At 41.2% G+C, this 25,230-nt stretch overlaps 2 protein-coding genes and 1 pseudogene across 3 annotated transcripts; all 3 read left to right on the top strand.

Moving 5' to 3' along the window:
* The first annotated feature begins 9,018 nt into the window (after positions 1–9,018).
* LOC115678738 (LRR receptor-like serine/threonine-protein kinase FEI 2) lies at positions 9,019–14,100 on the top strand. 2 transcript variants are annotated; one of them, XR_008818211.1, is made up of 13 exons: positions 9,019–9,373; positions 9,708–9,840; positions 9,941–10,012; positions 10,097–10,168; positions 10,272–10,343; positions 10,494–10,565; positions 10,665–10,736; positions 11,286–11,392; positions 11,506–11,679; positions 11,760–12,092; positions 12,264–12,515; positions 13,316–13,471; positions 13,585–13,726. XR_008818211.1 is itself a non-coding variant. In XM_030602157.2 (13 exons), exons 1-13 carry the CDS (start codon positions 9,292–9,294, stop codon positions 13,807–13,809), a joined length of 1,800 nt encoding a protein of 599 aa, XP_030458017.1. In that variant the 5' UTR covers positions 9,021–9,291; the 3' UTR covers positions 13,810–14,100. The 2 variants fall into 2 exon arrangements, 1 of the variants encoding a protein (XP_030458017.1); XM_030602157.2 differs by having other exon boundaries at positions 9,021–9,373; positions 13,338–13,471; positions 13,585–14,100.
* Positions 14,101–14,214: 114 nt separating this feature from the next.
* Positions 14,215–15,637, top strand: LOC115678945 ((+)-cis,trans-nepetalactol synthase NEPS1-like; annotated as a pseudogene).
* Positions 15,638–17,562: 1,925 nt separating this feature from the next.
* Positions 17,563–18,699, top strand: LOC115669454 ((+)-cis,trans-nepetalactol synthase NEPS1-like). The gene has a single exon (XM_056319424.1). It carries the CDS (start codon positions 17,787–17,789, stop codon positions 18,582–18,584), a length of 798 nt encoding a protein of 265 aa, XP_056175399.1. The 5' UTR covers positions 17,563–17,786; the 3' UTR covers positions 18,585–18,699.
* Positions 18,700–25,230: the final 6,531 nt, after the last annotated feature.

Genomic DNA, 25,230 nt, shown 5'->3' with positions numbered 1-25,230 from the left:
TTTCGGTCCATGGAAAACGTTCTTCGTACCTCAATTAGTTTTCCGTTATCCAAACACCGAAAAGTTGAAAACTATTTTTAGGAAATAATTTTTCTTCAAACAAGCGAACCCTTAATCTCTAATCAATTTCAGCAAATTGAGGCAACAACGTGTCCGCTAGCATCTTTTAGCGTGACGACGAAGTCTGTAGGACACAATTTGTATACCTCTGTTCTATGTAGCCATTTTATAAGTAAAACATACAATATATATGTATATAATAATGAAATTAGAAAAAAAGTATGATTCGAGTTATTATAGAGAATCAATTCATGTCTTGTTCCGGAAATTATGACCACTTTATCCAACTAACTTAGCCACAAAAATAAAATAAGAATTTGAGATTGGATGTGGTTGGTAAATGTCGCCAATTTGGGAAAGGCAACGCCAAATGATAGATGAAAGACGGATGGTATCTCTCACACTCACGCACTTACTCACCATTGAGAATCAAATCTTAAAAGTCAGAGACAACGTCGCATGATTTCTTTGTCCTGATGATATAGCACGACATGCCTCTATACAGTACGCAAATCCAATGGACGTAGCTACGTATATATACAAATGAGTGTGCGCACCCCAAGTACACTTCGACTGCGAACTGAATGGAGTTTTGTGGTAGTTGACGTGGTCGGTGGTGGTGCTCCCGCCGGCAACGTGGCTGATTTGGTGGTGGAGCGAGCTGCGATGTGTCAGGCCCGTCGAAGCTCGGACTAGGAAGAGCTGTAAGAAGCTTCCTCCGGCTAATACGGGACTGCCCTTTGTTGGAGAGTCGTTCACCTTCCTCTGGTACTTCAAGGTTCTCCGTTGACCCGACGACTTCATCAATCAATAGCGCCTAAGGTAACATTGAGATCTAAATTAAATTCATGCCCTTGAACTTTCTCTTTCGTCCATTAATTTTTTGTTGGCCAGCTAATATACATCGGCCTAGCTTTTGTTCATACTTATTTGACGAAAAGTCGACACATGAGCGGCGAAAATTTGAAATAGCAAGATGGGCTTCCATCAATAGTTATGTGCCGGACGCATTTGTTCGGGATTCCATCAATAATTACGTGCACTCCGGCTGCTTGTAAGTTCATATTCCAATCCGACTATGCTTTCCCTTATAGATGGCCTACAAACAACCTTGTAGGACAGAACTCCCTCATATCCGCCCCACCCCACGAACATGCCAAGCTCAAGAAATTCATCACCGCCACCATCAATTGGCCGAAATCTCTCCACAAGGTCGCTCTTCTCATCTAGCCTCGCATTATCGCCGCCCTCCGCTCATGGGCCGATCGCAACAACACAACGGCACATGATGAAGTCAAGCAGGTAAAATAAATCAATAAATAAGTACCTTGACTTTATAGATGTGGCGTACGATCTTTTTGGGCCACAATGAGATGCACTCTTTGTATTGCAAAACACATTTGAAGTGTTCACAGATGATATTCCAATACAGTGGGAAGGTCTTTGTGAGCATTGAGCCAGGGCCATTTCTGGACGAGGTCCTTTCCCTATTCAATGGTCTCATTCTTGGTTTCAGAGCCCAACCCTTTAACATTCCTGGGACTACTTATCATCATGCCCTTCGTGCAGATATTATCGCGTATATACAAAGAGCCTATTTCTCATTTAAATTGTTTATATTTATGGGTGGATAACAATCTTGTAATTACTTTCTGATTACAGTTCTGCCAACTGTTTTAAAAATTTAAGCTATTAAATGAAAGTGTGGTTTATTATTTAAATATTTTAAAGATTCGATTTTCGGCTTTAATACCATAAAAGATTTTCTGGGACCATTGCCAACAGTTTTACAAGTTTAAGTTATTAAATCAAGGCGTGGTTTATTATTTAAATATTTTGACATGATGCACAGTGTAGGAAGAAGTTGGTGGAGATATTTAGGGCAGAGCTTGAGAGGAGGAAGCGAAAACAGAATGAGAGCAAGTGATTTGATGTATGAACTAATGCAAATCGAAGATGAGAATGAAAACAAGTTGAGTGATGATGAGGTGGTTGATAACATTCTAATGCTCATTAGTGGAGGCTTTGAATCAATCACAGGTGCATGATGCACTTGGGCCTTCTATTATCTTGCCTTGTACCCACATGTTCTTGATAAACTCAGGGTAATTAATCAGTTAACTACATGGATCTCTTTTTTGTCTTTTCACGTATCATCTTGGGTTCTTAAAAGATTTGAAAATTTAACATTCATAACACGGCTTTATATAATCCTTCATTTGTTATGTGAGTTTTTGCAGGATGAAAACATGGGTATTAGCAAGAGCAAGAGCGGGGAGCTCATTACAAGTGAAGATGTTACAAGTACACGAGCAAGGTCCATTTCCTGCATGATCACCTCAGGATTCCCCTCTCATCAACACAAAAACGTTCAACTTGAATTAATCCATATATTTTTTTTGGGATAACGATACAAACAGTCCCTGAACTTTAGCCTCATATGCAATTTGGTCCCTGAACTTTTAATTTGTTTAATGTAGTCCCTAAACTTTGGCCTAATGTTCAATGTGGTCCATGAACGTTTAATTTGTTTAGTGTGGTCCCAGGACTATGGGTGCATGTTCAATTTAGTCCCTGAACTATATGAAAATATTCAATGTAGTCCTTTCATTAATTCAAGTTCATGGAATATATTGAACATTTTCATATAGCTCAGGGACTAAATTGAACATGCACCCAAAGTCCAAGGATCATACTGAACAAATTAAAAGTTCAGGGATCACATTGAACATTAGGCTAAAGTTGAGGGACTACATTAAATAAATTAAAAGTTCAAGAACTAAATTGCATGTTAAGCCAAAGTTTAGAGACTGTTTGTGTCTTTTTCCCTTTTCTTAAGGTGGTTGAAGAAATACTCAGAATGGGCAATGTGGCGGCTAGCGTGTTTTGATCTGGCGACCGTGACATTGAATATCAAGGTGATAAAATTTTGTAGATAACATAAGTTAGTTCTTGACAGTCATGTTCTAATGATAAGGAAAACTTCCACATTATGTCATCCCTAAAGGATGGAAAGTTATTGAGTGGCTCCGATACACTACTACAGATCCGAGAAACTTCGAAGATCCATTATGCTTTAACCCGAAAAGATGGAATGTACGTTGATATCATCTCACCGATCTACAGACTTTTCTGAATCATTCATTGCATTGTTTGTCTGGATAACTAACCGTCTACTACTATAGAAACCGGCAAAACCGGGATCCTTCCAAGTTTTCGGCGGTGGATCAAGGGTATGCGCGGGGAACATGCTTGCCAGGATGCAAATTGCCATTTTTCTGCATCATTTGTGCTTAGGATACAAGTAATTACCTAATGCTTTCGTTTCATCTGGGAAAAGAGAAGTTAATGGATCTAATCAGATGTGTTCTTATGGTTATCCGAATTTTGTAGGTGGGAACTGAAAAATCCAGATGTAAAAATTACTTATCTACCGTATCCTCAGATTGTTTGAAGATTGTTCTCAGCAGAATGTAGTCAGACTCTCCGCTATTTTTCACGCTTTTAAATTGGGAGATTGTACTAAGCCGAATGTGAAATTCGATGATATTCTTCTCTCGAGTATCTCTCCAGCTCAATCAAATTTTCACTGACTTTATTCTATATAGCTTTTTGAATGTCCACGAGTCATCCCTGAATCTCCCTTTTTTCTGCATTATATTATCAAAAGTTTCTCTGTTCCAGTCCTTTACATCAATGGTGTATTAAAGTATAAAATCAAATAGCAAAACATTAGCATGGTTACAGTGTAGAATCTTCCACAAATCAACACGAAAATAACACATCAAGTAGAGTATTCATATTAATAGGCATGCGGTCCTACTGGTAAAGGGATTAGGGGGTGGAGCCGGAGAGTACTAGGTTCGAGTTCCGATCCCTGTGAACACCACACAGACATTTACATAAAAGATAGGAGTAAAGACAAAAAAAAAACAATAAATAGAGTATTCACGAGCTAATCATTTGGAGATTTTTCCCCTATTTGTGATTCATCTTGTCTTGATCTAGGCTCATATAAGTTCCTCGGGCATGGTTCGACAAGTTTATTAACCTTCTCTTTTAGCATGGTTTCTTTCACAGCACTGCTGATCCATAACTGTTTGGGTATTGTCATCGTGGTCATAATATCAATTTACTGCTCTATGTGGATGATATAATCCTGGTGATTATCCACAACTATTGAACCATCTTATGCATGCACTTGGTCGATTAATTTCGGGATATGTTCATTAGAAATCTTAAAACTTGTCACAAAAGTGCAATTGAGTCCTAAAACTTGCAAAAAGTGCAATCAAGTCCTAAAACTTATCAAATTGGTTCAATCGACTCCTAAAGTTAACACTGTCAAACTTACTAACGAAAAATGCTAATGTGATTTATTTTAATATTTTCTCTCTTTTCCGTGGCGATGATGTGGCTAAAGTATGAAACATAAAACTAAAATGACGTCGCTTGGGCCAAAATTTTATTTTTATACTAAATTGATTTAAATTAAATTAAAAAAGCTTAAAAAAAAGGAGGAGGAGGTGGGCGTGGAGGGTTGTAAGCCCTCGCTGCCGTTGCCACATTGCCGCACCATCGCCAGGAGGGGTCGACGAGGGTGGGGGACGGCAAGCGGGGGTTACCGAGCCTTAGCCAAGGGCTAGTGACCCTCGCCGACGGCATGCGAGGCCCTGCGGGCCCTCCCCCAAATCGGGCGAGGGTCATCGGCCCTCGCCGGGTCTTGGGGGAGGGCCGTGATCCCTCAGTTGCCATCCCCCACCCCCACTGGCCCCTCCCGGCGATGGTGGGGCGGCGGCAGCGGGGAGGGCTGCCCTCCCCACCTGTCCTTCTTCTCCTTCTCCATTTTTTTTTTTCAAATTTTAGCTTATTTTTAAATTTTAATTTAAATAAAATTAGTATTAAAATAATTTTTAAAAGCCACATCATCGCCACGTAGGATAAAAAATAAAAAAAATCACGTTAGCATTTTTCGTTAGTCAAATTGGATGATGTTAATTTTAGGATTTGATTAAATCAATTTGATAAATTTGAGGACTTGATTGCACTTTTTGCAAGTTTTAAGATTTAATTGTACTTTCGTGACAAATTTTAAGACTTCTAGTGAATATATCCCATTATTTTCAATGAAAGAACCTAACGCTCTTCATTATTTCTCAGATATGAAGTCAATCGCTCTACCACCGATGGACTCCTTCTCTCACAACATAAGTGAAATAAGCTTTGGATCTTTTGAGTTGAGCATTTATGGCGCAATGCAAACCAATTGCTACTCCAATAGCCATCAAGTAGCCAACAACCAAATATGGTGACAAGTCCTACGCTGATCCATCTCATTATCGAAGTATTGTAGATACTCTTCAATAACTTACCCTGACTCGTCCGAATCTCTCGCTTGTGGAGCAAAACTCCACTCAACAAGATACTTGAGTCGTTTGAACTCGACTCGAAATCATATTAGACTCAAGAATTGTCTAAACTAGCCTAATTGATAAAGTTTTTGTTGGTTTCGAGGAACCGGTCCAAATATCAATTCAAGGGACCTAGAGTTGACATTAGACTTGTTTTATTTCCGATTCCACGAGAAAGGCTGAGCAGGCCCCGAACCGCTTCTTTCCCTTTTGAAGAACACGTTTGTGTTTTGCACCCACCAAGGTTTGAGCCATAGACTCCAATATAAAACGAAGCTCCCACAAGCACTGAACCGAGAGCAACTGTAATGTTTAAAATGTACAGTCATGATTACTACAGTGAACTTTTCGATTTCTTTAAGAAAGAGGAGCCACCCGATTCGGAATCCATCACTTTTTAGAACCGGCCGGTTTGGTTTTCAGGTCTAAGCCGTGAACCAACCCTCCCGAGAAACTATCGCGCTTAAGCAATGGTCCCCATTCAAGGTGAAATAGAAGGGTAAAAAGAAAGAACATTTGACCCTACCATCCGGCATTATTGTGACTTGTGAGCTTAGTCTGTCTGCACGGTACCGAAATCCTGCGCACATGTTCCAGCTTTTTAGAGCAGGCAAAGTTCTTTTTTTTACGTTTCATTTTTAGAAGAAAGCATCTATTACTGAAAGCAAAATGCTAGAGATGCCTACTGTTTGGGCCGAAACACGAAGCCGACTAGATATATTGTTCTAAAATTTTCTCCACTTGGTTGCTTTACTGCCGTTACGTTTACTTTTCAATAGGAGAAGATTAGGTCAAAACATTCATTTTGGATTTATTGTAAAATTAAAAGAAAACAATGAGAAACCACTTTTTCGGGTCGCTTATGGGATAAAATAATCAAGACACAGCATTGGTGAATACGATTGGCAATTCGTTTGCTGTCTTTTTTCTTTTTTGTAAGTACCGCATTGTTTACTAAAAGTGAGTGATAACGTGTCAATTCATAACAATTGAAAATAAAAAAAAAGTTGATGGTGTCGTACCGATCAATTTGATTGTGTCTTAGCAAAGGTTATTTCGCTTTTAGAACCACGAGCCTATATCGTGTTAAGATTTGTTAGGTTGCATTTGGCAAGTTGCCAAATAGTAACTATTTCTGTTCTTTTGTTCTCAGAATCAGTTTTGGAACAAAAATTTGTTTGGTAAATTTTTTGCTCCCGGGCACAAATTTGCAAAAATTTGTTTCCCGAATCAGTTTTGAAATAGAATCAAGAAGCAAAAAAAAGTAGCTTCTTGATTCTGAGAACAAGAATCAGAAATGGAAAAGAATTTTTTTTCTTCTTCATTCTTGGCTTGCCGCCAGCGACCGACCACAGGCTAGGGTCGGCGAGGGTGAGGGTCGCGATGCCCTCACCGGCCCTGGCCTGTGGCCGATCGCCGACGCCAGCGATCAGCCATGGCCAAGGAAGGGGAAGAGAAAGAAAAAAAAAAAAGAAAGAAATATAAAAAAATTCAAAATGTTATTAATAAAAAAAAAATTTGTGCAGTTACAAAACGCATTTCTGTTCTTTTTTTATTCCAAGAATAGAAATTTTGGGCAGTTACCAAATGCCTTCAAATGCTTAAAAATTGTTCCTGGGCAAGGAATCAAAAAGAATCATTTCTGAGCAAAATCAGCTTCCGGGAACAGAATGGTTGCCAAACGCGCCCTTAGCCTCCTTACTTGAGTTCGAGTTTAGCTCAAGTTGCAAGTAAAACTTACTGACTAATGGTGTCGAGTCCAGTTGAGCTCGAGTTCGAGTTGAGCATCAAGCCTCGAATGTTTTAAACAAGTCGAGCTCTTGAATGTTTTAATCAAGTTGAGCTCGAGCCTATCAGAACTTATTAGAATATAGTTTGGAGCCTTGAATATTCAAGTCGAGTCGAGTACCAAACTATGTCGATCACCCTCCAATAGTCCAATTGATTCGAGTTTTAATTGCCACTTGGATAACATAAGGTCAAAAAATAATTATTGTACTTTCTTAAAGGCTAATGATAACTCACTCACTTCTTAAGATTATATTATTCACTAATAGAGTACTATCATGTTAACTAGTGTTCTGGATACATGCATCAAATTTACTTAAAACAATATATTCAATTTTTCAAAATATTGATTACGCATAACACGAGGGAAAGTATGATGTGTTAAAAAGGGTATAGTCATATTAGGTAACTATTGAACAAGTGCCTAAGCACTCTCGTTGATGAACTTTGTTTCTTTGTTAGTAAATTAACATCATAAAAAAACTATTTTTCTTTTTTATCATGTTAACCCGTGTCCTTGATACACACATCAAATTTACTCAAAACAAAACATTCAATCTTTCAAAATATCGATTACGCATAATACAAGGGAAAAGATAATGTGTTAAAAAGGGTATAGTCATCTTAGGGCCCGTTTGGTAACGTGCCAAATAGTGAAAATTTCTGTTCTTTTGTTCCCAGAAATAGTTTGGGAATAGAAATGCGTTTGGTAAAATTTTTGTTCCCGGGCACATTTTTGCAAAAATTTGTGCCGAGAAACAGTTTTGGAAGAGAAACAAGAAGTAAAAAAAAGTTGCTTCTTGTTTTTCGGCACAATTTTGAGAATCAGTTTTTTTCTTCTTTTTCTTTTCTTATTTTTGTGTTGTTCTTCCCTGGGCTTTGGACCGGCCGCGGCGACGGGCCACAGCCCGGGCCAGTCGGCCTGCAAGGGCGTCACGGCCCTCGCCGCCGCAGCGGAGGTGAGGGTCGCCCTCGCCGGCGAGGGCGAGGGCGAGGGCGGATCCTCGCCGCCCGGGCGAGGCGGCCTCGCCCGCAGACGGTGAGGCTCGGCCTCGCCCGTATCCGGCGAGGCCGAGCCTCGCCGTCGTGACCCACTGGCGAGCCGACCTCGCCGTGGTCGCGACGGCGAGGCTCGCCTCCCAGATTTGGCGAGGCCGCCTTGCCCAGCGGCGAGGGTCCACCGAGCCCTCGCGGCGAGGGCGACCCTCGCCTCCGCGGCGGCCGGCGAGGGCCGTGACGCCCTCGGCCCCTCGGCGTGGCTGTCGGCGCGCACGGCCATGGCCAAAGAAGAAAATGGGTAGAAAGAAAAAAAAATTTAAACAATTCAAAATATTATTTGGGAACAGAAATTTTGTGTAGTTACCAAACGCGTTTCTGTTCTTTTCTACTCTAGGAATAAAAATTTTGATCAGTTTATCAAACGCCTTCAAATACTCAGAAATTGTTTTCGGGCACAGAATAAAAAAAAATCATTTCTGTTCAGAAATAGTTCCTGGGCACAGAATGGTATTCATGCGCACCCTTAAATAACTATTGAACAAGTGCCTAAGCACTCTTGTTGATGAACTTCCTTTCTTTGTTTTAGTAATTAACAGCATAAAAAACAAATTAATTTTTTTTTTTTACTTGTCATTGGGCAACGGCTACCCGCTGCTGCCCGACAATCGATGCTCGCTTTCAAATGTTTTCTGTCTTCTCTCGCTGCGGTTGCCAGGGCTGTGCTCATAAAAAGAGGAGGGAACAAGAAAAGCAGACCCTCTCTCTCCTCACTCTCTTCTTGCTTCAGATTTCAATTATTAAAGTTTTCACATTTGTAATCCTCCCCCATCATCGCAGTTCCCACCCACCTCCTCCTCCTATCATAGCAGTTTGAAAATCTCCCCCCTCTTCCTCATCTCTCTCTAGAAAGAAGGAAAAGGAAGAAGAGGGTAGGGAAAAAGGAGGACCCTTTTCCAAGACTCTACAGTGGGAGGGGCCAGGGGCTTTTCTCGGATAAGAGACACCCCTTGACGTTTTCGAGCAAGAAACGCAGATGGGGTTTCTCATTTGGCTCTTCTCCGCGACGTTAGCGGCTGCTCTCGTCGGCGACGGCTCTCTTGCTTTGACTCTGGATGGTATGGCTCCCCATTGGCTTTGAGGTTCTGTTCTTGGGCTTCTTTTTCGTTTTCTTGTTTTCCCTCGGTTTTTCTTGAGCTGGGTAAAGAGGGAGAAAGGGAAAGAAGCTTGTGATTTCGGGTTCCTTTTACGGGTCTGCCTGAAGTGGGATATTCAAGATTCTTTCTTTTTCCCATTTTCACCTTGCATTTTGCGGCATTCGTCATTGGGGTATTCCGGGTCAACTTTTTCCGTGAATCTTGAGCCGCCGTGACATTGACTTGTTGGTGCTTTTGGCATTTTTGTGCAACGAATTAGGTGCGAGAACACATTTAAGATCTTTCCGATTTCCAGGTATTACGTTGTTGGAATTTAAAGCCGCTCTGAATGACACCAAGAACTCACTCAGCAACTGGCAAGCTACCGACCAGTCTCCCTGTAAATGGACCGGCATATCTTGTCATCCCGATGAGAGAGTCCGCACCATGTACTTGCATCAGTTGTCTTGTTTACTGTGTGGTTGAATCCGAGTTCTTGAATTCTCTCTTTCTAAGTCTAATGCATGTTTCTGAATCTTGGCATTTCAGAAATCTTCCTTACAAGCAATTAGGAGGGATTATATCTCCCAGCATTGGCAAGCTCAACAGATTGCAAAGACTGTGAGTTTAATGTAGCCCATTGTCTCTAAAGAATCGAAAAAATAGTAATAATTCAAACAACTGAAAGATGTTATTTTGTGATAGAGCACTTCACTCGAATAGCCTGCGTGGTACCATTCCAAGTGAGATTGCCAACTGTGCAGAACTTAAAGCATTGTAAGCGCAACATGTCTTTTTCTGAGTAGTGAAGTTTCACAGTTTCTTGCATTCTTCGTCTGCTATGATTAATGCTTCGAAGCTCTGTCATTTTATAATTTAGGTACTTGCGGGCTAATTATCTTCAAGGGGGCATTCCGTCTGCCATTGGGAACCTCTCATCTCTCAGCATCCTGTGAACTTTCTGTCTTTTGTCAGTTATTCTATTTTGTTCTTCTTCTGCCTTTCTTGCGGAGGCACGACAAGTTTGATTGGCTCCTCAATCATATACATGCTAAATACACTAAAATCCAAATATTCTTCTGAGCATAAGAATTGGGTGTAGGGATTTATCAAGCAATTCTCTTAAGGGAGCCATACCTTCATCTCTCGGACGTCTCACACGACTTCATAACTTGTATGTTCATCCATAATGACCGTGCAACTTCCTAGAGTTTCCTATTGCAATTCTCTCGTTGGTAATTCTAATCGGTGCTTAATACCAATCAATTTTCAGGAACTTGTCAACCAACTTCTTCTCAGGTGAAATCCCTGATGTTGGAGTTCTCAGCACTTTTGGACGCAGTTCGTAAGTAACTAGACTAGAGTCTCGGACATGCTAATTATCGTTCATTTAAGAAGTATCGTCTTTGATATGCAAGCACATGCAGTTACCAAGTTGAATGAATCTCTCATCCCGTCTTCTGCAACGATGAGTCAAGTGCCTCTCACTGTTTGCAATAAAAGAAATGAATGAGTGGGCAAAAATGTACTTGAAATTAGCGGCAATGAGCATTGTGTGAATTAGATAATTCAGGGTAATTTCTATAAAGTGGGGGAGTGTTCTGCAGCTCAACTAGGATGGAAGTTTAGTGGCGTGTATTATGCATGGTAATGGATATGCTTTTCCATACTATCCAAGCGATAGAAAGTGTGTTAACTGCGGATTTTTACAATGTGGTTTCACCCCACATAATTACCATCATTAAATATGGTGGACATGAAAATTGTACATAAAAATGCAGATATTTGTGGTGATACTCAGTACTCTGCCTGGGTTGACCTTGGTCAGCCATTTATAAGATTTATACTCTGTCCATCGAAACACGGTTCTCAAACTGTGCTTAATCTTTTGCAGATTTACTGGAAATTTAGATCTTTGTGGCCAACAAGTGCAGAAGCCATGTCGAACCTCAATGGGATTTCCCGCAGTGCTGCCACATGCTGAGAGTGATGAAGCATCCGGTAACATTCATAGTGTGATTAATAGCTCTTTAGGAGAAAGAGATATGTAATTTTTATTAGAAAATGTTTATACTGCAAGGTATATATGTGTAATTTACTTGGTTTAATTGCAGTCCCTGCTAAGCGATCTTCACATTACATCAAAGGAGTTTTGATTGGTGCCATGTCCATGATGGGTCTTGCACTTGTCATGCTCTTGGCTTTCCTATGGGTTTGTTTGCTAACAAAGAAGGAAAGGGCAGCGAAGAGATATAAAGAAGTCAAAAAACAAGTCGAACCAGAAGCAAGTGAGATCCGATCTCTTGAAATTCGATGTATGCCATTTCTATGTAACTTCTTGCTGTACTGAAACCTCATTCTTCTACAGGCATGAAGCTTATTACTTTCCATGGAGATCTTCCATATCCCTCGTGCGAAATAATAGAGAAGCTCGAGTCTCTTGATGAAGAGGATGTGGTGGGATCTGGAGGATTTGGCACTGTGTACAGAATGGTAATGAATGATTGTGGGACATTTGCTGTTAAAAGGATTGACAGAAGTCGTGAAGGATCTGATCAAGGATTTGAAAGGGAGTTAGAGATACTGGGCAGCATCAAGCACATAAATCTAGTGAACCTGCGTGGATACTGCAGGCTCCCTGCAACAAAGCTTCTTATCTACGATTACTTAGCCATGGGAAGCTTAGATGATCTCTTGCATGGTATGTGGCATTTCCTAGACCTCAAACTTTAATCACTCTCTTCTCCAAGCCATATTCAGAACCAATTAGGCTGCAGAGGGTCCATTTTTAGCTATTCTTCAGAATTTGTCGGTCATCTCTTTTGTCATTTGATTTGTCTCATCTCCGTCCCTCTAATTTTTTCTCTACCAGTACATGGGGAAGCACGACCCTTGAACTGGAGTTCTCGACTGAAAATTGCTTTAGGTTCAGCTCGAGGGCTTGCATATCTGCACCACGACTGCTGTCCTAAGATCGTGCATCGTGATATAAAGTCCAGCAACATTCTTTTAGATGAAAACTTGGAGCCCCATGTCTCTGATTTTGGACTTGCCAAGCTTCTGGTAGATGAAGAAGCACATGTTACAACTGTAGTTGCTGGCACTTTTGGTTATCTTGCACCTGGTTAGTGTCTCTCCTTCTTTTCCTTCCAATCATATAGCTAAAGAACTTATTGGTTTGGCCTTTTTATCTATGGCGCGGATGATAGGTACTTTAGTACGTATTTTATCATGCGTCTTTTTCCACATTGACATCAGACATGAAATGCTGGACTTTGGAGATTTGCGTTATCTAAACAGCATTATTTTTATGGTTAAATCATGCAATTGTATATATCTTCCGTATCTTTTGTTGTATGCTTCAATGGTTTTCTGCCTAGTTAGCCTGAACTGTAGTTTATCCAGTAACAACTTTTAGATAACAAATGATGGTGCACCTAATTAATTCTGGTAGTTTGATGATGCCTTTATTTGTCAACTAATTCTCCTTAAATCGTTTAATTGGAATGCTTACAAGATCTTCTGAGCACACCATGCTGAGTTAGTTCTCATACTGCGGACATGGGATGAGCAAGCATCTGAATCTTCTAGTAATTAATGCTCACATTGACATAGCATGGGATGAACTGATTGTTGTATAGTAAGCCCCAATGAAAATGCATTGTGGCTAGGTTCCTGCTGATTTAGTCCTATGACTTTTTGTTTCATAATTAGCAGCAGCATCCTGCATATTGTCAACTCTTGTTTGCTCTATTGCTTGCTTAGCTTTATTTTGCTTTCTGAAATTAGACTGTCACTATCAGCTGGAAAGCAGAATCTTAAAGTACATATAAAAGTAAAATAATATGATAATTCTATGATCATGGTTTTCTAGTTAGTGCAATATATGCTTAGCACTTCTTTTGACAAACTCTCACCGGTTAGGTTGTGACCATTTGGCAAGCAGAGTATCTTCAAAGTGGAATAGCTACTGAGAAGTCGGATGTGTATAGCTTTGGAGTTCTGTTGTTGGAGATTGTAACTGGAAAGAGACCAACTGATCCATGTTTTGTGAAGAAAGGCTTGAATGTTGTTGGATGGGTGAGCATTCCTGACACCTTCTTTGTCCAAAAACTCGAGAAAAGATTACTACTTGCTACCGTGTTTTTAATTGCATTTCATTTGTGTAGATAGTAATGTATTGTCATTTGCAGATGAACACCCTATTGAGAGAGAACAGGCTGGAAGATGTCTTGGATAAGAGATGCCCCGGTGCCGATGCTGAAACTGTAGAAGCAATTCTTGATATAGCTGTGAGGTGTACCGATGCAATCCCAGATGAACGGCCATCAATGAACCAGGTGTTGCAGTTGCTCGAGCAAGAGGTTATGTCACCTTGCCCCAGCGACTTCTACGAGTCACATTCTGACTACTGCTGAATGAGGAGTTAGATGATTGTTGCTTCTTGCCATCATCATCATGCTAGAATGTATCAACTTGCTTGGAATGCTTTATTGTTGTCAATTTTCCCCTCTCTCTGGGGCCTGTAAATTATGTTCTTGTATGCAGTCTAATGCATGATTCCTTGCAACGGTTGGCTTGGATGTTCAATTTCTCTGTTTCCTCAAGGATATGGAAACAATATGGAAAGTATGTCTAGCAGAAGGATTGCTGCCTTTCTGAAGGTAGCATGATTTCCTTCATCAATTTTTGAAGGTTGACTTGCCACACTCCCGATTCTCATTGTTTGATTTTTTATCAGTTGCGTCGTTCCTTTTGATGTTGATTGCTCATAAATTGAACATCTTCAATCTTCCGGCAATGATAATCCATCGAACTTTTGTTCTACAATTGAGTGGCAAATATCTAACAATGACCTCAAAATGATAGAAGCATCTTCCTCTTTGGTGATGTTGATTAAGGGCAGAGTTGGCTTTTAGATTAATTTAAAGCAGTGGAAAAGACATCAACGTTAATATGCTCTACATTCTACAATCTCTGACCCAAGATTTTGCTATTGCTGTTCTTTCTCTATGCCAATGCTGAGAGAGTGACATTTCTAGCCTGTCCAGCTTCTCGGTGGCAGCAGCATGAAATTTTATAATCCGGAGTACAGTGTCTGAATGATGTATAGCAGAGACTAAAATGCAAAGCTTCTTCCGAAAACGAGTAACATGAGAAACCTGTCTCACTTTCACTATTTTCTGCCAAAGTAAACGATGGCTGGTGACCTGTCACTAATAAGGGGATGAAAGATGGTTCATAAAAATTGTATCTGCAGAAGATTTGGTCAAGTGAAAGTCAACTGAGATACATCCAGGGTTCGAAAAATTTTCTTATTGAGCTGGCAGTGCTAATCTAACACTCGAAACTCATTTTTTTTTTCCAAACATCTTAATCAATGTAAAAACCAGCCTCCATCTGAATTCTCCCTAGTTTTATGTATCAAGGGGATCGTCGTCTCCCTGATATAACCTAAAAAACCATTTCTGGTTCCATTCTTTATCTCAACCTTTGCAGAGGGAAAGGATGACAAACCATGCATTGAAAAAGCTCAGTCGAAAAGTAGCCATCATAACCGGCGGGTTTGCCAATCACAGTAAATGTGTTGCGATCGCTGACATCCAAGTCAATAAGAATCCCCATTTACACCTACATTCTTGTGATGTCTCGGATGAAGAACAGGTGAGTCCTTAGAACAGTCAACCCTTCAATTGCACGGTCGCCTAGAATTCATGTTCAGCAATGCAGGAGTCTGCGACTCCATCAAGCACGACATTTTTGAATTCGACATACCAGCTTTCGAGCAACTTTTCGCTGTCAATATCCGAGGATTGGCCACTTGCAGCAGGCATGGGGCCCATGCATGGTTGATGGGGGCTCAAGGGAAGCATAATTTGCACAGCCAGCGTCGCGGCCACAATTGGAAGTGACGAGTACATTGACTACGTCTTGTCTAAGCATGCTGTGCCCGGGATAGGTGAGGTTGGCGAGCAAGCAAGTCGGAGCATGCGGCATACGCATGAACTGCGTGTCACCGGGATTAGTCGTGACACCGCTGCCACATGGCTTGATGGGCAGGAGTAAGGAGGAAGTCGAGAGTTCACTCGAGTCAACGTGGAGCTTGAAAGGGAGTTGAAAGTGAAGCATGTGGCCGATGCAGTGGTGTTTCTTGCATTGAAGATTCTGTCCACATGTTTACTTTTTATTATCCAGCTTTTGCACTATGAATAAGTTGAGCAACTTGGAAATAGTTCTTTCATAGAAATGTAATCACATAGAAAAAGAAAGGTTTCTTGTTGGACAAGCATTGGTGGCTGTTGGAGTGTAGATCGTGCAAAAGTACGATTTTGACACCGATCATAATTTTTTTGTTAGTGGTGTACCAATGTATATAATACATATATAGTAAAGGACGGACGAGGGAACAAGAGAGAGAGACGAGGGAACGAGATAAGATAAATTCAAAGATATAAGTTGAGATAAAAAAAATAATCTTATTAATTGAACAAAATAGTTTCTCAAATATAGTTAAAACCGACATAATGTAGATATTTTTCTCCAAAGATTATTTTAATACTTCTACACGAGCTCTAGGAGAAAATACTGCATAAGTTAGCTCCTACACGTCATCATGGGGTTGGACCATTCAACAATCGAGACCCGTGATGCGGTGGGTTCCAGCCTCTCTCCCTCGTCCTTTCTCTCTCCACTGTTTTTTTTTTATAACCCGAGAACCTCCGGCCCTATCGACAGCCGGAGAGATAAAGAAATCTGCGCTGTTCATCTTCCCCAAAACCCAACTTTTTTTTGGGCCTAATTCCCTAAAAAACCCTCAACTTTACCCTTTGTCCCAATTATATCCCAAACTTTTTTTTGTCTTATAAAAAACCTCAAACTTTTACTTTTGTCCCAAATCTACCCAATTCACTTTTCGTTCAATTTTTTAATATTATTTTTTCGAATTTTTTTTATTTTTTATTTTTTTTTCTTTTTCCTATCCTTTTCTTTTTTTTTTGTTTCACCTTTGGGCCGGTCGCCGGACCGGCGACCGGCCAGAGGCGGGGGCCGGCGGGGGCGAGGCTCGGCCTCGCGGCGTTGGGCGAGGCCGAGCCTCGCCGTGGCCGGCGAGGCTCCTGGTCCCGCCGGCGTTAGGCGAGGCCGAGCCTCGCCGTGATCGGGCGAGGCTCGGCCTCGCCGCTTTGCCGGGCGAGGCCGACTCGCCGTTGCCAGCGGGGGCCGACCTCGCCACCCACGGCGAGGCTTGGCCCCGGCCATGGCGAGGTCGGCTCGCCTGCCGCGGCCAGCGTGGCCGAGTTCTCGCCAGATCTCGCGAGGCTCGGCCCGCCTAAGAATCGGGCGAGGCCTGGCCTCGCCCAAAGAACTGCGAGGCCTGGCCGAGGCCGAACCTCGCTGTCTGGGCGAGGCCAACCTCGCCGTGCGGCGGGCCGAGCCTCGCCAGATCTCGGGCGAGAACTCGCCACGCCGGCCGGGCGAGGCCGAGCCTCGCGGCTATTGCGAGGCCTCACCGCAAGAATCGGGCGAGGTCGGCCTCGCCCAAGAACTGGCGAGGCCGAGCCTCACCGGCCGGCCGGGGGCCGAGCCTCGCCACCACGGCGAGGCTCGGCCGCCTCGGCCGGCGCCGGCCGGCGACCGGCCGAAGGTGAAACAAAAAAAAAAGAAAAGGAAAGGAAAAAAGAAAAGAAAAGAAAAAAAAAAAAATTCGAAAAAATAAAAATAATATTAAAAAATTGGACGAAAAGTGAATTGGTAGATTTGACAAAAGTAAAGTTTGAGGTTTTTTATAAGATAAAAAAAAGTTTGGGATATAATTGGGACAAAGGGTAAAGTTAGGAGTTTTTTAGGGAATTGGACCCTTTTTTTTTTTTTGGGGAAAAGACAGACAGATTAAACAAATCTGCGCAAAATCTGCAACCTCCCATAATTCACTGATCTCTCTTCAGCAAAGAAATCTGCTCAACAATGACGTACGGGGTTTTCTCTCTCAACCCCATCATGCTCTCCCGCATGTAAGATAAAGGAGAGAAGAGGCTCCGTCCGTGGGACCCACCCGCTCCACGTGTCGATTGCTGGATGGTCCGGTGTCGTGGTGACGTGAAGGGGTCGGCCTATGCAATATTTTCTCCCAGGCCTAGTGCTCTCCACACACTTCCACTACCGCGCCCAAAGGACAGAGATATTTTTTAGGAATCTTAAGTACATCTCTTTGCTTGTTTCTCACGTCCACTAGCGTAGTCTTCGATTGGACTAGAGATTTCTATGTCCACTATAGTTTTGTTTTCCCTCAGGCATCTTACCTGAAAGTGATTGTTTATACTTTCATCTGAATAAGAGCAGAATTCGGCAAGTGATCATTTCTAATTCCTTTTTGTTCTGGCTTTGCATACGGAAAGGGATGAAGAATTCTGCCTCGAAAAAACTCGAGGGGAAAGTAGCCGTAGTAACTGGCGGCGCGAGTGGCATCGGCGAGGAAACGGCTCGCTGTTTCTCCAGTCACGGTGCAAAAGTCGTGATTGCTGACATCCAGGATGAGAAGGGCCGAGACCTCGTAGAATCGATTGGCTCCAGCTGCTGCATCTATATTCACTGTGATGTCGCCGATGAGCAACAGGTGATATCCTTAGTACAGTCGACCCTTCAATTGTATGGTAAGCTGGACATCATGTTCAGCAACGCCGGAGTGTTCAGTTCTGTCGAGCAAGACATTCTTGATTTCGACATGTCGGCTTTCGAGCGCCTTTTCGCTGTAAATGTCAAAGGCATGGTCTCGTGTGTGAAGCACGGGGCACGCGCAATGGTGGATAACGACATAAAGGGAAGCATAATTTGCACGGCGAGCAATTATGCGAGCATCGGGAGTGACAAGTACATGGACTATACCATGTCTAAGCATGCGGTGCTGGGCTTGGTGAGGTCGGCAAGCAAGCAACTCGGAGCACATGGTATACGCGTGAACTGCGTGTCGCCAGGACCGGTCGCGACACCAATGGTCTGCAACACCTTTGGCGGGAGTGAAGAGGAAATCGAGAGGATGTTCGAGCCGAGTTCGAGCTTAAAAGGGGTTTTGAAAGCGAAGCACGTGGCTGATGCTGTGGTGTTTCTAGCTTCTGAAGATTCCGAATTCGTGAATGGCCACAACCTCGCCGTCGATGGAGGGCTTAACCCGCTTCAGCTGCCTCTCGCAGCAAAATAGGTTTCGAGTTTCCATGTATGCTACAATTTCTGCTTTGGCACAGAGAAATATGACTGTAACTTGGAGAATGTTACTCATGATGGAATGTTATTGGCGCTTCTATTCTTGCCACAAAGGGTCATAACTTTGCAAAAATTGGACATAAATTGCTCTTCATTGATAGCAAAACCAAAACAAGAAGTTCATCTTAACCAACTACTGCACCATTTTCTATGCACAAGAGAGCAATATCAGTTTGGAGGATTTTGATACGGCATATATTGTTAGATGAAACATCAGGTAGATGGACACAAGCCAAAATCTGCTCCAGATATGATAATGGTTAAAATAATTGATCCAATTTTTATAGTAGTCTAACATGCACAGGAAATGTCAAGAAGTGTCTAGCATGCATAAGAAATTTCTAAGAATAGTGTTGAAGTCTCTATTATTGTGTGGATAAGGATGAAAGCAAAGAAAAATCTCTCTCACATGCGGAGATATTTGGTGCAGCGTGGCGATGATGTATGCCTATAAATAGGGCTTGCCGGCTTGGTGGACGTCCAATCTTACTTGAGGCAGACAAAAAGTTAGCTCTCCCCTTTCTTTTGTAATACTCGCTAAATAATAAAAGCTTTTATCTTCTTGTTCCCTTGTGCTCCCTTGCCATGATATAGTCATGATCACAGTTAGGAACCGATCGGTTCGTGGTCAAGTATGAATCGAAATCGGTCGGTTCCGATTTCGGTTCAAGTTCGAAACCGGTCGGTTTGGAACCGGTTCTGGGCCGGTTCATAATTTTTCTTTTCTGTTTTTTTCTTTTCCTTTTCTTTTTTTTTTTCTTTTCTTCCTCCGCCGGCCATAGCCGGGGCCGGCGGAGGTCGCCCTCGCCGGGCGTCGGGCGAGGCCGGCCTCGCCGGCGTCGGGCGAGGCCGGCCTCGCCAGATCGGGCGAGGGCTCGACCTTGCTCGCAATCGGCGAGGCCGGCCTCGCCCGACGCCGGCGAGGCTCGACCTCGCCGGCAGCGGGTGAGGCCGGCGAGGTCGAGCCTCGCCAGATCCGGCGAGGCTCGACCTCGCCGAAGAAGCAGCGAGGCCGGCCTCCTTTGAGGCCGGCGAGGTCGAACCCTCTCCCGACGCCGGCGAGGCTTGACCTCGCCTGCAACTGGCGAGGCCGGCCTCTCCCGACGCCGGCGAGGCTCGACCTCGCCTGCAACTGGCGAGGCCGGCCTCTCCCGATGCCGGCGAGGTCGAACCCTCGCCAGATCTGGCGAGGCTCGACCTCGCCTGAGGCCGGCGACCTCCGCTGGCCCCGGCTATGGCCGGCAGAGGAAGAAAGAAAAAAAAAAGAAAAGGAAAAAAAACAGAAAAGAAAATAATAAAAAAATTAAAAAATTACTGTTCCGGTGACGGAACATTATTCAATATAAATTGTAATTAAAATGTAAATTGTAATCAAATTTGGGGACAAAAAGACAAGAGAGAAAGAGAGAGCTTGAACTTAATAAATTATCATTAAGCACATTACAATTCGTTACAACGATCTATAAAAAAAAAGGAACACAATATATATGCCCTAAAATGATCTCAAAACCTAAGCATTCCGTGCGCAGGGGACCAGATGTCACATGTGGTTGGATTATACTTCGGTTTCCCTAAGCTCACGTGGGCGTACCCGGTATGAGAAACAAGGGTTCCCGAAATATTTGCCAACTCCAATAGTTCTTTTACCCTCAATTGTCACTACCCGTTCCAGTACCGGTAGCGGTAGTATCTCCGTCGTTAAAGAATTCGGATTCATTATTCCGATCTATCTCTTATTGCCGGTATTGAGGCTTCGTCCAATCAGCAACACAAGCTTGAATCTCCACTGATTCTGGAGCTAATCTTGAACGATGTTCGTCCAAAATATTACCTCCGGCACTGAATGCTTGTTCGACCGCAACTGTGGAACAAGGGGTTGAAAAAATCTGTTTTGCAATAAGAGAAAGGATTGGGTATTGGCTTGCGTGCCTCTTCCACCAATCCAAAATTAAAAAATCTGTACCACCTTCGGATTCAGTAAACTCAAATGAAACGGTTAGATAAATCTCTAATTCAGAAATATTTCCTATTACTCCATTTTGTTTTTTTTGTCTATGTAATAAAAGTTGGTACCCTCTACTAATTTTACATGTACTGTCATTTTGTATCTCCGTAGATTGAGAAAATTCAATATCACCTAAATTATATTTAGTATAAAATTCATTATATAATTCTATTACTACGTTTTTAACCTCACGTACTATAGTTGTAACATTTATCGCATCATAATGTAAACATTGATAATATGTACGCAAAAAATTATTTAAGCCATCCAATTTGCAACGCGGATTAAAAACACAAGCAACTAAATAAATAATGGGAATTTCGCTATAATAATGTAGCCACTTCATTTTCATTGCAACTATAGTATGTTGTAATTCAACATCATTTTCATATTCATCAAAAATTCCGACAATATTAGTACACTTTACTAAAAATAAAATGTGTAGTAGGATAATAAACACCGGACAAAGTATAAGTTGCATCATTAAAAACCTTTAAAACATCTAAAATTGTTTGGCAAATATCCCACTCTTATGGGTATAAATTAATCTGAGGTATATTATTAGAAATGAATGCACATAATAAATCTTTATATGCTAAAGATTCACTAAGCAAGTGGAAAGTAGAATTTCAACGAGTTGGAACATCTCTTGGAAATCTTTTTGGCTTTTTGCCATTTTCTCTACAAAATCTACCCAATTCTTTCATTTTTTGGGGATGTTTCCATAAAAATTGAATCGTCGTTTTTATTGGTTGAAGAAAAATATCAAGAGTTTTCAAACCATCTTGTACACATAAATTTAAAACATGACAAGCATATCTAACGTGAAAAAATTTTCCGCCAAAAGCGGGTTTACAAATATTTTCTAAATCGGCAATTGAAGCGGTATTTGTTGCGGCATTATCAAAACCAATTGAAAAAATTTTGTTAAGCAAATAATATTCTTCTAAAACTTGTCTAATTATTCTATAAATATTATTTGCCGTATGCTTATCATCGAAAACTCTAAATGCAATAACTCTTTTTTGAATACTCCACTCGTCATCTATCCAATGACATGTTATGCCCATGTAAGAATGATTTTGCCAATGATCACTCCAAATATCACTACTTATATGCACGTATCCATTAAATTGCATAAAAAAGTTTTGTAAATCTTTTTTTCCATTTTTGTAAAGATCTTTAATTACTCGTTTAGTTGAATTTTTAGGAACACGTTTTGCTTGTGGAGCACATGCTTTTTGTACAAATTCATTAAAACTAAATCTTTCTCCAAAATTAAATGCTAAATGCTCGACGGAAATAAATTTGCCTAATTCTTCCTTATAAGTTTTTTCATTAAAACGAAATAAAGGGGAAGTGTTAGGATTGACGTACCCAGAAATTTGTTGTTGCCCGATATCGATTCCCGTTTCAGTTGGATGTTTGCTCCTAAGATGTCGTTTAAATGTTCCATATCCTTGTCCACCTGTATATTTATATATTTTTCCACAATATTTATAAATTATATCATACCTTTTTTGACCAATATCAAACCTTTCCATTTTCATGAAGTGATTCCAAATGTCAGATGTAAATTCCCGTTCCGCTTCCTTTGTTGTAGATATTTCGGCAGGAGGATGAAAACTTTCTTTCGTCGGGACGCGTTCCACATCGGGAAAAATGTTGATTTCATCATCTTGAAAATCTGCATATTCACGAGGATCAAAAGAATGATGGGATTCCGTCATGATATTCTTACCTTTACCAGTTGGCACTCGACTTCCACTTGCCATTTTTTGAGTGGATTGAGAGAATTGAGCGGATTAATTGGGAGAATTAAGAAAGAATTGCGTGGATTGAGAAAATTGAGAGAATTTCGAGTATTGAGAAAATTTGAGACTTGAGAGAAGAGAATTTGAGAGAATTGTGAGTATTGAGAGAATTTATAAGAAAAAAATGAGAAGAAAATTTAGGATTAAAAAAAAAGAAAAGATAACCGTTGCAATTTTGCAACGGTTATCTTTTTTTTTTTTTTAAATTTTTGCCCGTTTGGGCGTTGGCCTTGGCCGTTGCCAGGGCAGCCTAAAGGCTGCCCTGGCAACGGGCCGCAAGGCGCAAGCCCGCTGCCCGCAGCAGGGCCTGCAGACGTGCAGGCCCTGCTGCGGGGTTTTTTTTTTTTTTTTTTTAAATTTGCCCGCAGTAGGGCCTGCAGACGTGCAGGCCCTGCTGCGGGGGGTTTTTTTTTTTTTTTAAAAAAAATTTTGCCTGTTGCCAGGGGGCTGCCCTGGCAACGGGCCGCAGCAGCAGCAGCATGGCCTGCACCCGCAGGCTGTGCTGCAACTTTCTTCTTCTTTTTGTTTTTTTTTTTTTTGGAACCGGGCCCGTAGGGCACGGGCCGGTTCCGATTTCAAACCGCAGGCCCGGTCAATGGGCCGGGCCTGGGTTTGACCGGGCCGAAATCGGCCCGTGGCCATGACTACCGTGATAGTCCGATCTCATATGTACATAATTGCTGTTTATTTGCCCAATCCTTTCCCTCACACATCTACAGACACGCATATAGACCAGAAACTAACAGTGATATCAGAGCTAGACACGTTCGATTAGTATTGGGTATTTGTCCTAACTGCCCTCTACTAAAATCACCCATCCAAAGTTTCTGACACAAAATTTATGGCCAACACTACCACATCCACATTTCCCATTTCTATTTTCGATGGGAATATGATTGTTGGAGCTTAAAAATAACTACTTTCTTGATGGCCCAATACTTACGGGACATCGTGGAAAAATGTTATGCGGCTCCGGAAGATGGTGCAAGCGTTCCGAAGGAACAACTACAAAAGGATGCAAGGGCGTTATGTGTTATTTAGCAAACGGAATTTTCAAGAATAATTGGCGCGAAGACTATGAAGAAGGCATAGGAGATACCACAAGAAGAAATTCAAGGCACAGAAAAGAAATGCACTATTCAACTTCAAACTTTGAGAAGAGAATTTGAGAATTCTAAAATGAAAAATTATGAGACCGTTCAAGAATAGTGTAGAAGACTAAAAGAACTAGTTGATCAAATGAGAGCCTATAGAGATGAATCACTAACCAAACAGTTGTAGAAAAAATATTGGTGCTACTTATAAGAAAATATAATCCTATTGTCACCCCTACAAAATGAACTAAGGATTTAAAGGCCCCGTCAATAAGTGAATTAATTGGCTTTCTAGAAGCATATAAAAAAAGACTGATGGCATAAGATGAAGATTCAGTTGAAAGTGCCTTTCAGTCTAAAATAAATATTCGATCTAATTAATCTAAAAATTGTGGAAGGAGCTCATGGAAAAATAAAAGAGGAGGAGAAACTACTCAAAAGGAACAATATCCACCTTGTAGTATTTGCAAGAAAACTAATCATTTGGAGAAAGATTGCTAGATTAGAAATAAACCATAATGCCGCTTTTGTAAAAGATATGACCACGTAGAAAAAGATTGCTGCTCAAAAAAGAATTATCAAGCCAACTATGTTGAAGAAAAAACAAAGTGAAGACAATACATTTGACGCAGGGCAAGCAGCAAATGATAAGAAAAATGATACGTAGTACACTAATAGTGGGTGTAGCAATCATACGACAGGAGATGAATCTATATTCACAGATATATATATTCAACATGCATTAGTCAATGTGAATGGAAAATGTACTATCACGGTTGAAACAGCCCAAAATATATTCATAATGTATATCTAATCCCCAATCTTACACAAAATCTACTCAGTGTGGGCCAAATGATACAAAATGGATACTCTCTATACTTCAAAGGAGATGCATGTACAATTTATGACAAATATGAAAATATTATTGCCTCTATTAAGATGGAGAATAAGAATTTTCCTATTTGATAGAAATATGTCAATGACATACCTATGAAAACTCAAATTGATGATTAATGGCTATGGCATCGAAGATTTGGCCACTTCAACTTTGTTAGGCTAAAAATTCTCCATCAGAAAATAGGCCTAATACCCTAAAAATACCCCAATTTTAGCTTTAGTTCAAATTCTATCATAAACTTTTTTCGTCTAAAAAAAAAACCCAAACTTTTGGTCAAATCTCAATTTTACCCTAAACTTTTTTTTGTCTTCTAAGAAACTACCAATTTTAGATCTAGTCCAAATTCTATCCTGAACTTTTTTTTGTCTTATAAAAAATATCAACTTTTACTTGAGTCCCATATATGCCTTCGTTAACCCTCCATCCAAAATCGCCTTTAGTAATGTGGCATTTCCACGCCATTGCTCTAGTTTTTCCCAAATTTCATATCCAAGAAGACTTCTTTTGGGGATGAATTTTCATGTCAGCCCAAACAATGTCTTATTGGATTTGGAATTTGAGTAAAAATCGAAGCAATCAGGGTTGGCTTTCTCCAATTGCTTTTCTTAAGAGAGTCTTCCTTTGATCTCCCTTGGGATCTTCGATTTTGGACGCTCGAACAGCATGCGGTCGGGAGTTTTTCATAGAGAAATTTTGGATGGAGGGTTAATAAGAGCAGATTTGAGACTCAAGTAAAAGTTTGTGATTTTTTACGAGACAAAAAAAAGTTTAAG

The sequence above is a fragment of the Syzygium oleosum genome, unplaced genomic scaffold (assembly GCF_021117445.2).
Source record: "Syzygium oleosum isolate NSW1041296 unplaced genomic scaffold, Sole_v2.1 Sole_v2.17, whole genome shotgun sequence".
NCBI lineage: Eukaryota > Viridiplantae > Streptophyta > Magnoliopsida > Myrtales > Myrtaceae > Syzygium > Syzygium oleosum.
The sequence above is the reverse complement of the archived record's forward strand: the minus strand, read 5'-3'. Positions and strand labels throughout refer to the sequence as shown.

What these genes read in the sequence shown, in the direction of transcription:
- LOC115678738 (XM_030602157.2), top strand. Translation starts at nt 9,292, where the DNA reads ATGGGGTTTCTCATTTGGCTCTTCTCCGCGACGTTAGCGGCTGCTCTC. An exon ending in TGTGCAGAACTTAAAGCATT is followed by an intron (nt 10,169 to 10,271) that starts GTAAGCGCAACA and finishes TTTATAATTTAG; the next exon opens with GTACTTGCGGGCTAATTATC. An exon ending in TTTTGGTTATCTTGCACCTG is followed by an intron (nt 12,516 to 13,337) that starts GTTAGTGTCTCT and finishes TTTGGCAAGCAG; the next exon opens with AGTATCTTCAAAGTGGAATA.
- LOC115669454 (XM_056319424.1), top strand. Translation starts at nt 17,787, where the DNA reads ATGAAGAATTCTGCCTCGAAAAAACTCGAGGGGAAAGTAGCCGTAGTA.